This window comes from Psammomys obesus, unplaced genomic scaffold (assembly GCF_907164565.1).
Source record: "Psammomys obesus unplaced genomic scaffold, mPsaObe1.curated_primary_1811, whole genome shotgun sequence".
Taxonomy (NCBI): domain Eukaryota; kingdom Metazoa; phylum Chordata; class Mammalia; order Rodentia; family Muridae; genus Psammomys; species Psammomys obesus.
The window spans coordinates 28,749,904-28,763,312 of NW_026585504.1; the positions used below are offsets into that span (position 1 = coordinate 28,749,904).

Genomic DNA, 13,409 nt, shown 5'->3' on the forward strand with positions numbered 1-13,409 from the left:
CACACACACACACACACACACACACACACACACACACACACACACACTCCCCACAAATACAAATAAAAACACACATAAAAAAATTTAAAGGCAACAATCCCGCTCTAATCCCTCCACTCCTCCTCTATCACCCCTCTCCTTTCATGTTGGAGTTACTAAAGGGATGAGCTTTTACCCATAGGTCTCTCAGCACTGAATGGTAGACGTCCCAGGAGATAGCGCCTTCTGTTTCTCACTTGTAAGAATAATTTTAAGAAACCTATGTTATTTATGATACTGTAAGGAATATGAAGAGAAGTGCCAGTGTACCCGGGCGTGTTGAGTAGGATCTGCTCGCTGTGCACAGGCTGCCCTAAGGAGGTATTGCACCCTCCCTCTGTTACCTCAGTGGCTCACCACAGTTCATGCATTTGGTCCCTTACACTCCCCCTCCCACACACACACATCCACTGAACAACAATGCACATTGTATGACATCTGGCCAGACCCTGTGCCAGAAACCAGCAGTGACCAAGGCAACTGTGGTCTCGGCCTTAGGCAAACTTGGTCTGGGGGGAATGGTAAACCTTTCATCGATAATTACAATTTGATGATTACAAGTATGATAAGGGCAAGGGGTCATTAAGCATGCAACGTGTATGTGTCCCTCTACAGAGGAGCTCTTCCAGAGTAGAGCCAGAACAGACATCATCCCAAACGTGAGCTTCAACAGCCAGAACTTTAGCATTCCCTCTGGATTGCTCTTTTCTTTTCTTCAGAGGCAATGTCTCACTGGGTAGCCCAGGCTGGCTTCATCTTCTCAGTCCTCCTGAGGTCCCTAAGTGCAGCAGTTGTGGGCTTGCCCCACTGGGCCCAGCGTGGGTGCTTCTTGAATCTCTACGTTATCAATATTGCTCTCAGCAGAGTCTCTGCTTTACATGCCAACTGCCAACAAAAGGGGGCCTCTTGCTCACTTGTCACTTTCACTGAAATTCTAGCAGCACCCAAGGGCCTTCAGAACCATGGTAATTACACACAAGTATGCATTTTCAAGTTTAGTGTCCAACTACAAAAGAACGAATTTTTAAATATGTTTTTGAGTGGGTTTGATGAATTGAGGTTGCATGTTTGTTGCTATTGTCTTCCTGACACCCTCTCTCCTGGGAAGTTAAGATCCAACCATGCAAGGATGAGGAAGTCTTTTGGCCCTAGTGATGACTTTAGGTGTAGCATAAGCTTATGAAATGAAACAGCCAAAGGAAAGGCCAGATCTCAGCTGCCAGGACTAGGAAGCTATGACGGTTCATAGAGACTCAGATAATTCTGTGGCCCAACCATGGATTCCATCTTATCTTGAACAATCTACACCAGTTTTAATTGTTTTATTTTTTTATCAAATCATGAAAAAGGGAAAGCACTTTATAGTCTGCTTGTGTTAAGAGTCTCTCTATGCAATTGCATTTGTTTAATTCTCCCTTTAAAAATGGGAGTGTCCTATAAAATGAAATAATTCTAAGTGGTCCCCACATTATAATTATTCTTTTTATATGTGCCAGGAAATATAATTCTGCCTTCTTCTGCCACTGGAATAACAGCAACAAGCTTTGAGCTTCAATTCATAAAGCCTACTAAAAATCTCATTATCTTTGAAAAACTCATTCTTTTGTAGTTGGACAATAAACCTGAAAACACGAGTTCTGTAGCCATGAGGCGGGTACAGATAATGTCATTAACTCTGAACAAGCACATCATCTCACAAGTACAAGCTAAATTTATAAAACAGAAATGCTCTGACACTAAGAAAACATACTGCTACGTTCAATTACATCATCTGCCCAGAATACAATTGCTTCTGTGTTTGGTAAATAGATGAGATCCAGGTCACATTCCTGCATTCTTCTGCGTTTCCAGTCACTCCCTTTTCTCAAAATCCTTGAGCTTTGTTTCTGCATGTTCTTAGGTGTCATCATTTATTGCTATAGGCATGACGACTATATTTAACTAATAATGACAGTGGGTGTCACTAGGTTTTAACTCAGTAACACCAGTCTGACACATCATTTGAAGTATTCTTCAATTTAAATTTGATTAAAATCATAAACATCCCATCTACTGTGTCAATCAAAATGTTGACATCCTTTCCTATGAACTTTTCTATGAACTTTCTTCAAATGAATTACAGTAGCTGAAAGGTAAGGATCATGAACACATCTTAAAATGCAAGCCTTGGAGCAGAGCCATCGGGCCTTTTTACAAAAGGCCCTGATTTTTACCTACATCTCAGGCAATGAGAATTCAAAGCTTCTGAAGAGATCCCCCCATATCGTGTTCTACGTGCAACTGTGGGGTGCGTATTTCAACTCAGTTGTGATTATTTCAAGATTTAAGATCTGGCAAATGTCTTGGTCTTAAGATCATGTACCTGTGTGAAGTGGTATGAAAGGCTTGTAGAAACAAGCTTACCCAAGGATGGAGCAAAGAACAGCTGAAGCTCAGGGCCAGCATGTTTTCACACCCTCCACGTGCCAAGTTCCCACACACCTTAACTTATTCACTTCTCACACTAATGACATGAGGTCTGTTTCATTATGCTCAATTTGTGGATGAGGAAGCGAAAGGCTTAGAGAGATTAAGTGCCTGCCCAGGTTCATGGTGTAATTTGCTTTCCTGGCAGTGATAAAGGAGGTATAAAGGAATTATTGTTGTTTTTCTGAATTAGCCAGCCAGCTATTCTGGGAAAGTAGGAGTGGACACAGAGTTCTCATGAAAATCACGGGATCTTAGTCATAACATGTTATCCTCAATCCCCCTATTTTCTATGTTTCCCTACTTTCTCCAAGGGATTTTGCAGACAGTTAGTTTTCAAACAGCTTAATTTCATGGAGAAAATAATAAAAACTATGCGGGAATTTTAAAGCAGTATTACCTCCATTCACAAACACCAGAAAAATTTGCCCGGAGTCACACATGAGGGATAAGAATTGTGCAGATCAAGTTATTTCAAGTCCAGTGTTCTTCCCACTGTACGGTAGTGTGTGTGTCATGTCTCTCCTAGATGACTGAGACTTCAAAACTATACAGTATGACAGGCAAACCACTCTGGAAAGAGTAATTATCAAATACATAAATGAATTATCATGGCAAGCAAGAAAGGAGGCAAAATTTGATTCAGATGTTCCTGGAGAAGTGTACCCATTCTAGAATTTTCTTCTTCTGTTGTTTTTTATATACTTTATCATCATTATTATAAAAATTTATTTTTACAGCACTTACATTGTCAACAAGTACCATATTTAGTTTATTATTCATTTGTTTTCTATCTCCTCTACCTCGTTATAACCCAGGCTTCATGAGACCATTGTCTTAGTCACTCTAATCTTCAAGTCTTGCATCAATGTCTGGAACATTGTAAGAGCAACACAATGGATATCTGTTGAAAATGTAACAGGATGAAGGAGAGCCTCCCTCTCGACAACCTGTCCTTCTACTTTCTTACACAGGAAACAACAGGTTTGGGGTGAAGAATTTTCTTGTGAGCTTTCTCAGCTGTGCTTGGGGTACTGAGTTTCCCATCGCCTACAGGTACTTTTTTGGTCTCCTGCAACTGACTTCAAATACACACTGATTTATACTTATTGCATTATTACTCATTACATTTTTTTAAAGTTGGAGTGAGAAAATGTGTAAAATAGATGGCTATATTTTTACACTCAGTTATCAAACTAGAAGACACCTTTTCTGTAATGCCATTTTCCTAATTTTGAGTCGATGTACCTAAATGGGAGATAAAATAGACTAATGGTTTCATCTAACAATTTGAGGTGATGAGCACAGTATTTGCAACCCTTCTGAGTTGCTGTCCCAGTGAGAATTTATGTCTCTCAGAATTCTTTGCAGAGGACAGAATACAATTGTCTAAAATGTTTGCGTTCAAGCATAACTCCATATCTAGGAATTATTGGATTTCTAAAAAGTTAATATGAGCTTGGCAAATGGTGCAGTTAATAAGGTGCTAGCCAAGCAAGCAGGAAGACCTGAGCTTGATCCCCAGTGTCCACGGAAAAAGCTAGGCATAGTGGCTCAATTATAACCCTAGAATAGTGGAAGTAGAAACTGGTGGATCCTTCGGGCTCACAGGACAGCCAGTCTAGCCAAATGTTTCAGTCAGAGACCTAGTCTCAAAAATAAAGGAGAGGGTGACTGAGCAAGACGCTTGACATTGACATCGGCTCAACACATACATGCATACATATGTGCACACATACATACACACATGTTAAGTTAACATAATGTTTAGATCATAAAACAAATTTGTGACATATTATAAAATTTTCCCAGAAAATCCCAGAATAGGAACCACTAATCTAAAAAAAAAAAAAAAAAAAAAAAAAGATTTACATTTCAACAATGCCCTTGACTATACTAAATAAGGTTTAGATACCAAACGAGGATTAAAGCAATTGGAATTACACAATGCTGGATTCTGGAACCACACATAATATACTCTTAGTCTGCAGCATTAACTCAGATGTGAAAGCTGTGAGTGTGTTATGTGTGGTGTACAGAACCAGGTGTTTGGCACACCCAAACTGTCATTGAGAGAGATAGATTTGCAAGTATTTATTAGAGACGCTCGGCCTCTAGATAAGCACACAACTCAGTATTTCATGAAAATACTAAGCGTTCCTGTGTTTCTCAATGGTTTTGCATTTGACAGTGTAAGAAATACTTCCAGACACTCACACACACATAGGCTTCAATTTTCCCATCGCCTCCAGGTACTTTTTTGGTCTCCTGCAACTGACTTCAAATACACACTGATTTATACTTATTGCATTATTACTCATTACATTTTTTTAAAGTTGGAGTGAGAAAATGTGTAAAATAGATGGCTATATTTTTACACTCAGTTATCAAACTAGAAGACACCTTTTCTGTAATGCCATTTTCCTAATTTTGAGTCAATGTACCTAAATGGGAGATAAAATAGACTAATGGTTTCATTTAATGTAAAGGGTGTGAGAAAGCTAAGCCTAATTCTGAATTAAGGTATGGTAACCCTATAGGTGTGAGCCCGGTGTAAGCTCTGGCAGAACAAAGCAGCCATTAGAGTAAAACTCACTAGACATAGAATGAAACAATAATGCGTGATTCCAGGTTCATTAAACTAATGCATTTTTTGAAAAACAAAATATGACAGAACATTTCATTATTGACGCAGATATGAAAAAAAGTGTTATGCTGTTATTTGTAATGTGTCCTGTGTGTCGCGGAATTGAAATATTTCCAAATCATCAATAATTAAAATGATGAGAATCCATCATTTCACTGACATTTACTTCTACATGAAAAGCTGGCCTGTTTTAAATGTGCTCACACATATTCTTGTCAATCACACGCTGTCACAGCAAATTATTTCATTTTGTAGATGATCACACGGCAGCAGAAAATCTCCAGGTTTAAATATAGATCTCAGGTGTAGTGCCGAGAACTCCTTTCATGGATTTTTTTTTTTTTTTCTGTGAATACATCTTACAGCACTAAGGGATGTGCGGTCTAACCCATAATACTCACCTTCACTCTCCTTAACAGATCTCAGGGTAGAAAGGAATTGCTATAAATGATAACTCTGAGAGACAAATAGCAGAGTACCATAAATGAAGAGGTGAAAACCACCTTTCTACAAACTCTTAGCAACAATCAGAGCTCAAGCAGAAGAACTTGGCCTCGCCTTCTTTAAGGTGTTTACGTCATACCAGGGCATGGCCTGTAGCTTTAGCATACAAACCACATGGATCAGGAAATTTTCTCACCAACACCAGGTAAAGGCTAGGAAAAACAAGTAAGGTCTAAACAATGGAACCGTGAATCTGAGAACTTGTTGAAAGACCTCTTTCAAAGTCTCATTACTGTGCCTGCACAGCTCTGAAATGATAGTTAATAAATGTCAGAATAATTACATGATGGAATTATGAGAGCTAGTAAGATATCTTCATGAATAGTCTTTATATAAAACATTTCTATTTTTTTTATTCTATCTTTTTCTCTTTTGATTTTCCATCCTAATCTTTCTGATTAGTTATTCAATTCAAAATATAGGAAATAGTCTAATTCTGCACTTCTTCCGGTCAGTCGTGACCTTGGCCTGACCCTAAAATGACCATTCTGTATTCTGAGGAGTGTGGACAGCCCTCCTAGTTTCTCAGAGGCTGTCGACAATGATACTCAAAGGGACGGTGGGCGGTGTAAACCACCAGAACTGTGCTGGTGGCTCTTTCCTTAGTAAATTGGGGCTGACTTCCATAATGAGCAAGTTTTACCATCTACGCTGATCTCTGACTGCTTCTCTCTCTCTCTCTCTCTCTCTCTCTCTCTTCATTTTTGTTTGGTTTTTTTGTTTGTTTGTTTTTGTTTTTGATTTTGAGTCAGGGTTTCTCTGTGTAGACTTGGCTGTCCTGGACTCACTTTGTAGACCAGGCTAGCCTAGAACTCACAGCAATTCTCCTGCCTCTGCCTCCCAGACAGTTGGAATTACAGGCATGTGCCACTGTGCCTGGCTTCTACACTGATTTTTCTAAAGCTTAGTAAAACAAACGAACAAACAAACAAAAACCCAATAAATCATGGAAATAGGCTTGCCAAAAGATTACACTGACTAATTTGACCATCTTGTGGGAGAAATAAAATAATAAATATCTTTCTCTGGGAGAATCCATTTGATGTACAATATTGAATAGTGTTTCTACAAAGTATTCATATTATGACTTACAGACCTTGCTAAGCTCTGCAAAGTCCTGGACCTCTGTGCCTGGAATAGAAACATAGTAGGCACTCGATAAAGATATTTATTGGCTTAAGTTTCTATTGGACTGAGGTGCACTGAATTTAAGTGAGAGATGAAAGAATGTTTAAAAAGTAACTAAGTGACCATTATTCCTTACTTTCACCTCCTCTGATCTAGCTGGTTACTGGCAAGCACGTAGAAATCTCCCATAAGCCTCTGCGAGCGTCAAATTAAGTTAAAAATAATGGCAGGTCACTGACTCCAGCGCCTCTGTTCCGACTGTCTCGCGAAGCCACATGCAGATGGGAAAGCTGTGCCTCTGACACCGACGCTGGCCAGTTGCTTTGCGGCTTGCCCTTAGCAACGCTCTGCACCTCCTCACGTGAAGCTGGCCGTCTATCGTCAGAGTCATTCAGACATGCTTTATTTTCGCTGACATTATACCTGTAAGTTAAGCATCACCCCGAATGTGTGTGTATGCGCACACAAAGCATATTTACATTGATTTTCTCAACATTCTGAAGGGAACCAAGTATCAGTGTTTAAGCTTATCTGTAAGCATAATTAGATGGTGGCTTCCCCCTCCCCTCCGCTCTCCAACGTCTTTTTAACAGACATGTGATGTGCTAGTCTCTGTGTCCAAGCTCACCTACAATTTCTTGTCTCAAAAGACAAGACACATCTGCCACCTGCTCTGCTCCGTGTCCCAGTAACAACTGTCGAGCCGCATAAAGATTGATTATCAGTCAAAAACCATTGCACACCACCAGATTTTGGTGGGTTAAGCTTGCTGATCCAGCAAGAGATGGTGTGAAATTTTCAGGGGTGTGTGCCAACATTTTGGTGCTAAAGGAACAGCAGTGCATGTCACAGTGAAACACAGCCAAAGATGTGCAGACAAAGCAGAGAAGTTGTGGCGGTTGTTGTGGACTTGGCTTTTGAACAGGATAGAGTGGGGGAGGGAGAAGAAATTAGCTTGTACTTTGTACTTTTAAAATTCATCCACCGAGAATAGGACATGACATTCTTATTTTATACATACATGTCCAGGTTTTTTTTTTTTCCTCTTAGTTTACCTACATATGATCTTTATATATCTTTATATATATATACCATTGTTCACTGGAAAGCAAGAACTTCTTATCTGTATAAAACGAATCAGGGATCTTGATAAAGACACCACGTATAAATATGCAGTTTTTAAATCATAGAAACGTGTTAGCCTGCTGTGGTCCTGTTTTGCATAAGCAAATGATTGCCGTCTGCAGTTAAAGCGAAACCTGAAGGTCTGGGGGTCTGCGCTGTCATGCGGGGAGGCTCCTCCACAGACACCACAGCCTCTCAATTGAAGAAACTGCTTGTTTTCTGATGATCAAGGGTTACCGATGTGATAAAAATTCTAGTGTCATCTCATACAGTGACGTGAACGTATGGGGGACCTCCACCGTACATACTTCTCATCTGTAATGAACTCTAAAATTAGTTTCCTTTGCCTCATGCAGTTACTGCCTGGGCTTGCCTTTGCTCCACCAACTTTACAGGAGTGGCGGAGAAATTGCTTCTAAGGCGGTATCTGAAGCATCCAGAGCACAGCGCCAGACCCACTGGACGCTGATTGTTTCTTACGTTATTGAAAGCTATCACCGTGTTCAGCACCGGATAACGAGCTCCCCGTACAACATGCTTGAGTAGATGCTGCTACTTTCTTTCTTTAAATGCGTTATTTCACACTAAGAAAAAAAAGGGCTTTTTGCTTTTATGGAAAATCCCTCACACGCCCAAAATCTTAAATATATGGATATGGGGGAAAATCCTGACCAGAACCTGAGATTTTATGTATAAATACATACATATAAATAGTTAAAAGTTAAAAAAAAAATCAAAATGGATCTGTATCCATTTACATGAGAACAACATGTACGTAAGAATTACGCGTTTATTGCTTGCCACAATTTTGTAATTACATTAATACAATCTGAGAAAAGACCAAGAGTATAAATGAAAAGATGAGCTTGGAAACTTTGAACTGTTTTCTGAGAACGTATGTGTAATGAATTATGTCTGCTGAGTGTCACAGAAACTAAACAGTAAATTCAATAATCTCTGATTTAATTTATTATATTTTCACCATTTAACCTCCTGCAGGCTCCCTAATGTCTATTCAGATCTGTATTAAATTAAGCACCAATGCTAATGAAGGGCAATAAACGTGCTGTCGGTGGATTTTTCTTTCATTAAGCACGTTATCCTCTTACTGAGCTGTAAATGCGTAAACATTAGTTTTGTTAAACCATGCAAAAGAGACAGGAAGAAAATCATTTTTTAATTGCACCCCTTAAGCAATTTATTGTGGAAGAGTGTGCCATTTCTTTTTCTTTTTCACCTTTAAATTTGTGGAATGACTCTGAAAAGGGCTCTCTCCTGTTGAAACAGAGACGCTGGCTTCATGCGGTAAACCTTCCGGTTTGAGGGCTTCTGCGCCGCGTGCCAAGAACACTCTCCGTGCGGCGGTGTTCAGAGTCAGCTCGTGCAGTCTTCCAGCAACTAGAAGAAAAGAGCAGGTAAAACACAGCAATGTACAAATGAAGTAGCACATTCCCACAAAACAAAGATAGAAGGCCAACTGAGTCACGTGCCAGCTCCAGAAACTCAATCAGTGCTGGGATTGTTCTCCAGCAGTTGAAAATATAGAAACAAAAAAATCAAATTAAATGGTAAGAATATTTTATTATTGTCAAGTATTGTTTATAAATAGTCTGTGCTTTAAAAATGCTTCAAAATGCATAGGCATTGTAGTTGTTTAATTAATCCACTTAATTACTAACCACAGTAATTGACTTTAAAATAGAAAAGTAGTAAAATTCTTATGCCTACATAAGTAATGTACAGATTCAGATTTCTAACAAGGAGATTTTTAACACAATGATTATCTTTCTTACTTGTTTGTGTTTTAAGGAGAATGAGAAATAAAGAATTGAAAATGTTGGAATATTAGTTACCAAGACGATGGTTGCCGCTGTCACTTTGGCAGAGACCGTTTCGGATCCATTTTTGTAAGCCCTTACTGTAATGGCTCTTGCTTGAAGTTCATTTCTCTGAGACAGTGCTTGACAATTAGGGGGTGACTTAAATTTTAGAGAGAACTCTGATACTCTAAAGAAAAAAACCTACAGAACTTGGCTCATGTTAATCATTTAAAACTTGTTTTTAAAAAAAATATCTTATGCATTATCTAAAATAAGCACGTAAGATAATATCCTACAAATAAGATCCTACAGCAAAACTTTTGATACAGTGAGATCAGTATGTTTGGAAGTATCTAAACATACAGTAGGACATTTGCCAAGACTCTTCCTCTCTCAGAATGAATCACTCTGCTCATTTTACCAGCAAAACCCTAGAGCATTCTGTTTTAGATTATGTACATGAAGCATTAGAGCCAGTCAAACACCTGCCACTTTCTGACAGCCAAAACAATAGCAAAGTCTTAGTATCGTGGGATATTAAATGGCTAAGATTTTTCCACAAGTGTTTATGCTTATGAACGTTCTTTAATTTTTAAAGGACATGAGAAATTCCAATAGGTTTATCATGATGAAACTTTCATTCAAAACTTAACTCTGTTGCCTGTGTCTTTACAATTTCAAATTGGTTTGGGGGACAGTAAGAGTGGAGAATTCTAGGTTTTTATCATCAGTCAAAACTAGTTTTGATTTTTTTTTTAAGTATATGGTAAACTGACAAAAATATTTTATTCAGAATTCTCTAAGCATGTTAATTTACAGGGCCATTAACATACTGTCAACATTTAAAAATTAAAAACTTGAAGTAAATTAAAACCACAATATACCTGTATAGTCAAACACCTAAATGCAATGGAAGCCTCAGTCCCTTAGTTTTTGTTTTCACCGGTTTCTTCTGCCCATTAACTCTTAGGTTAACAGTTTATGATAATCTGAAAATGTATGTACCAGATGACTTTGTAACTGCATTTCAGTTTGCTTCTGCTCCAAAATATTGGTTAAATATCAAAAGGGCACATTTCTATTTTAAAGTAAATGTCTTGTAAGCAGCGGTGCTGCCTCCAGTGTTCTTTCCATAGGTTTTCATCACCCAGGTTGGAGTTCATCTCGTTTTCTAAAAAGTAATTAGCAACATTCTGACTCAAGTGTTTTCAAAGTAAAAATCCAATAACAACAGAAAACAGAACCCCAACCCAAATGAAACGCAATGTTTTAATGTTTGAGATTGTCAATGGACTCACTATAAGTTCCTCTCAAATAAAAGAGCTTCAACAAGTTGGTTAAAAAGAACAGCGAACAGCTTTGATTACCTCAGCTGACCCACTGGCACACTGACAGATCTGTTTCTCTTGGATGCCAACATAAAACAAGAATTGTTTGTACTCTTGGATTTGTAGCTATCTGAATTTGATGGTTCCTCCTGGCTGTGATCTGGTGCTGTTTGATGTGTAGAACAATCTTAAAGGCTTGACCCTCTGACACAGCTGCTGAATGGAAAAGTCTGTTGGGGCCAAACTGAAGCTGCAAACAACCGTCAGTAGTTTTAATAACAGCTTTGCCTGATTTGACATAAACTCTCTAAGAGAAACAGCATGTGGAAGAGCACAACGGATCCACTGTAATAACTTATTAACATCTACCATGTAATAAATGCTTGGGAGCTATTGGTTAGTGCTACTCACCCAGGATTTGGACACTTGTAATACTCCCAGAGGGAAGGCAGCATTTTCAACTTCCCTTTACACCTAAGTTGATATTCAGAAAGGTTAAGTAAACAAACATGTCATCAGCAGAGACATGGCAGAAGTTTGGACCCAAGCCTGTCCCGCTGCTGAGCTTCATTACTTTATTTAGTTAAACTGAAGAAATTCGTGTAATTTTTTTTAAGTATAAAAAAAGTATAAGAATTTGTAATTTTGTGTTTTACATTATTAAACATAAGCAATCTAAGTATTAAGAAATATTTAGAATTAAAGTAATGCAGTCCTACATGCATAGAACTTGCAGACCATCCCTCCCTAGTGGGGATATAGTGTGTGTGTGTGTGTGTGTGTGTAAGCAATTTAATGAAAGCTGTCTTAGCATGGTTGATAGGCACCGCAGAGATGGCCCGGCGCTTAAGAGCATCGGGTGCTTTCTAAGGGACCCGCACCAACATGGCAGCTTCCAGCCATCAGTAACCCAGTTCCAGGACATACCCTCTCTGGCCTCAGCAGACACTAAGCAAGCACGTGGCTTACATAGACATAAGCACACAAAACACATTACTTTTTTTTTTTTTTTAAAGGAAGGTGGTTGAGCTGGTATTAGAATGACTCAGTTATCCCAGCTTACCCGGGACTGCCTGGGTTCTGGAACTGAAAGTCACATGTCTCAGAGAGACCGGGACTGGGGGGTCACACATGCCCCAATATTCAAAGTGAATGAGTGGCATTTAAATAAATAAGAATGTGTAGACAGAAAACCGTATGACCTGGGATGATGTGGAGATAGCAAGTCACTGTGTTGAAACAGGTATCGTGTTTGATTTAGTCAGACTGGGCAAGCTTCAGCATCCTTAAGAGTACCCAGATGTGTGAGGACGAAGCACACAAGATGCTATGGTCTTACCCACGTCTCAAACGTCTGTAACTGGGACTATTTGAACATGTACCAAATCGGTCACTCCATTCTTCTGGAATGACACTTGTATTGTTAAGGATGCTCATGTATGTGTTTGTGTGTGTGCATGTGTGTGTGTGTGTGTGTGTGTGTGTGTGTGTGTATTTCTGTGTGTTCCAGCTAAGTCCAACAATGGCTGTCTACCAACAGAAGGTAGTAGAGTCCAGATTTTCAGACCACCAGGCTAGATGTCTCAGCTGGTCTTCAGTATATACCAGAATTCCCATGATGTGGTCCCTAATGTCAGTGAAGGAATGGACTTGCTCATAAGAATGAGGGCAAGCAGTCAAAGAAAACATTCCTGCTTCTTTCGTATCCTTATACAAACTGCCAGCAGAAGGTGTGGCCTAAATTAAAGGTAGACCTTCTTACCTCAAAAGATCTGAAAGATCTGAATTAAAGGTATAATTTTCCACCTCAAAGATGTGGATTAGAAGTAGTCTTTCCACTCCAAATGATTTAATTAAGGAAAAAATACCTCACAGGTGTGCTCAGTGATTTGCATTTTAGTTAATTCCAGATGTGCTCAAGAATAGCCATCACAACAGTGCATCTTTGGGGAATTATGCACTAACATTATTTTTATCTAATTGTGATTCTAGTATGATAAAGACAGTAAATTACATAAGACTGGGTAAATGATAAAATACAATTACATTTAAATAAGTAGGTCAGTAGTACGTTTATTTATGACCTATTTTCTCTAAAGATTTCTATCTAAAGGCAGAGAAAAGGTAGTGGAGAAGTCTGGCTTTTCTCTCACCATCTCTATTTTAATAGCATTAGTAAACCTTACTGGCTTATTATAGCAAGAAAACTAACAAAAATCTTATTTTTCAGCCTCACAGATAAGGAATTCGACCACAAGCACTTCGACACTCCCTTCTAAATGTCTGTGCTGTCATTGCAATGCAGGACCTTTTATAGTTCTAATCTGAGTACTTAAGCTAACGGCATTTAAC

At 38.8% G+C, this 13,409-nt stretch overlaps 1 protein-coding gene across 1 annotated transcript in view; it reads right to left on the reverse strand.

Moving 5' to 3' along the window:
- Window positions 1–11,512, reverse strand: part of Dcdc1 (doublecortin domain containing 1) — a 367,448-nt gene extending 355,936 nt beyond the window's left edge. Inside the window, 8 exon segments of the mRNA XM_055602817.1 lie at window positions 7,413–7,479; window positions 9,147–9,289; window positions 9,292–9,307; window positions 9,763–9,916; window positions 11,097–11,256; window positions 11,259–11,345; window positions 11,348–11,364; window positions 11,469–11,512. Coding sequence (XP_055458792.1) covers window positions 7,413–7,479; window positions 9,147–9,289; window positions 9,292–9,307; window positions 9,763–9,916; window positions 11,097–11,256; window positions 11,259–11,345; window positions 11,348–11,364; window positions 11,469–11,512 — 688 coding nt within the window.
- Window positions 11,513–13,409: the final 1,897 nt, after the last annotated feature.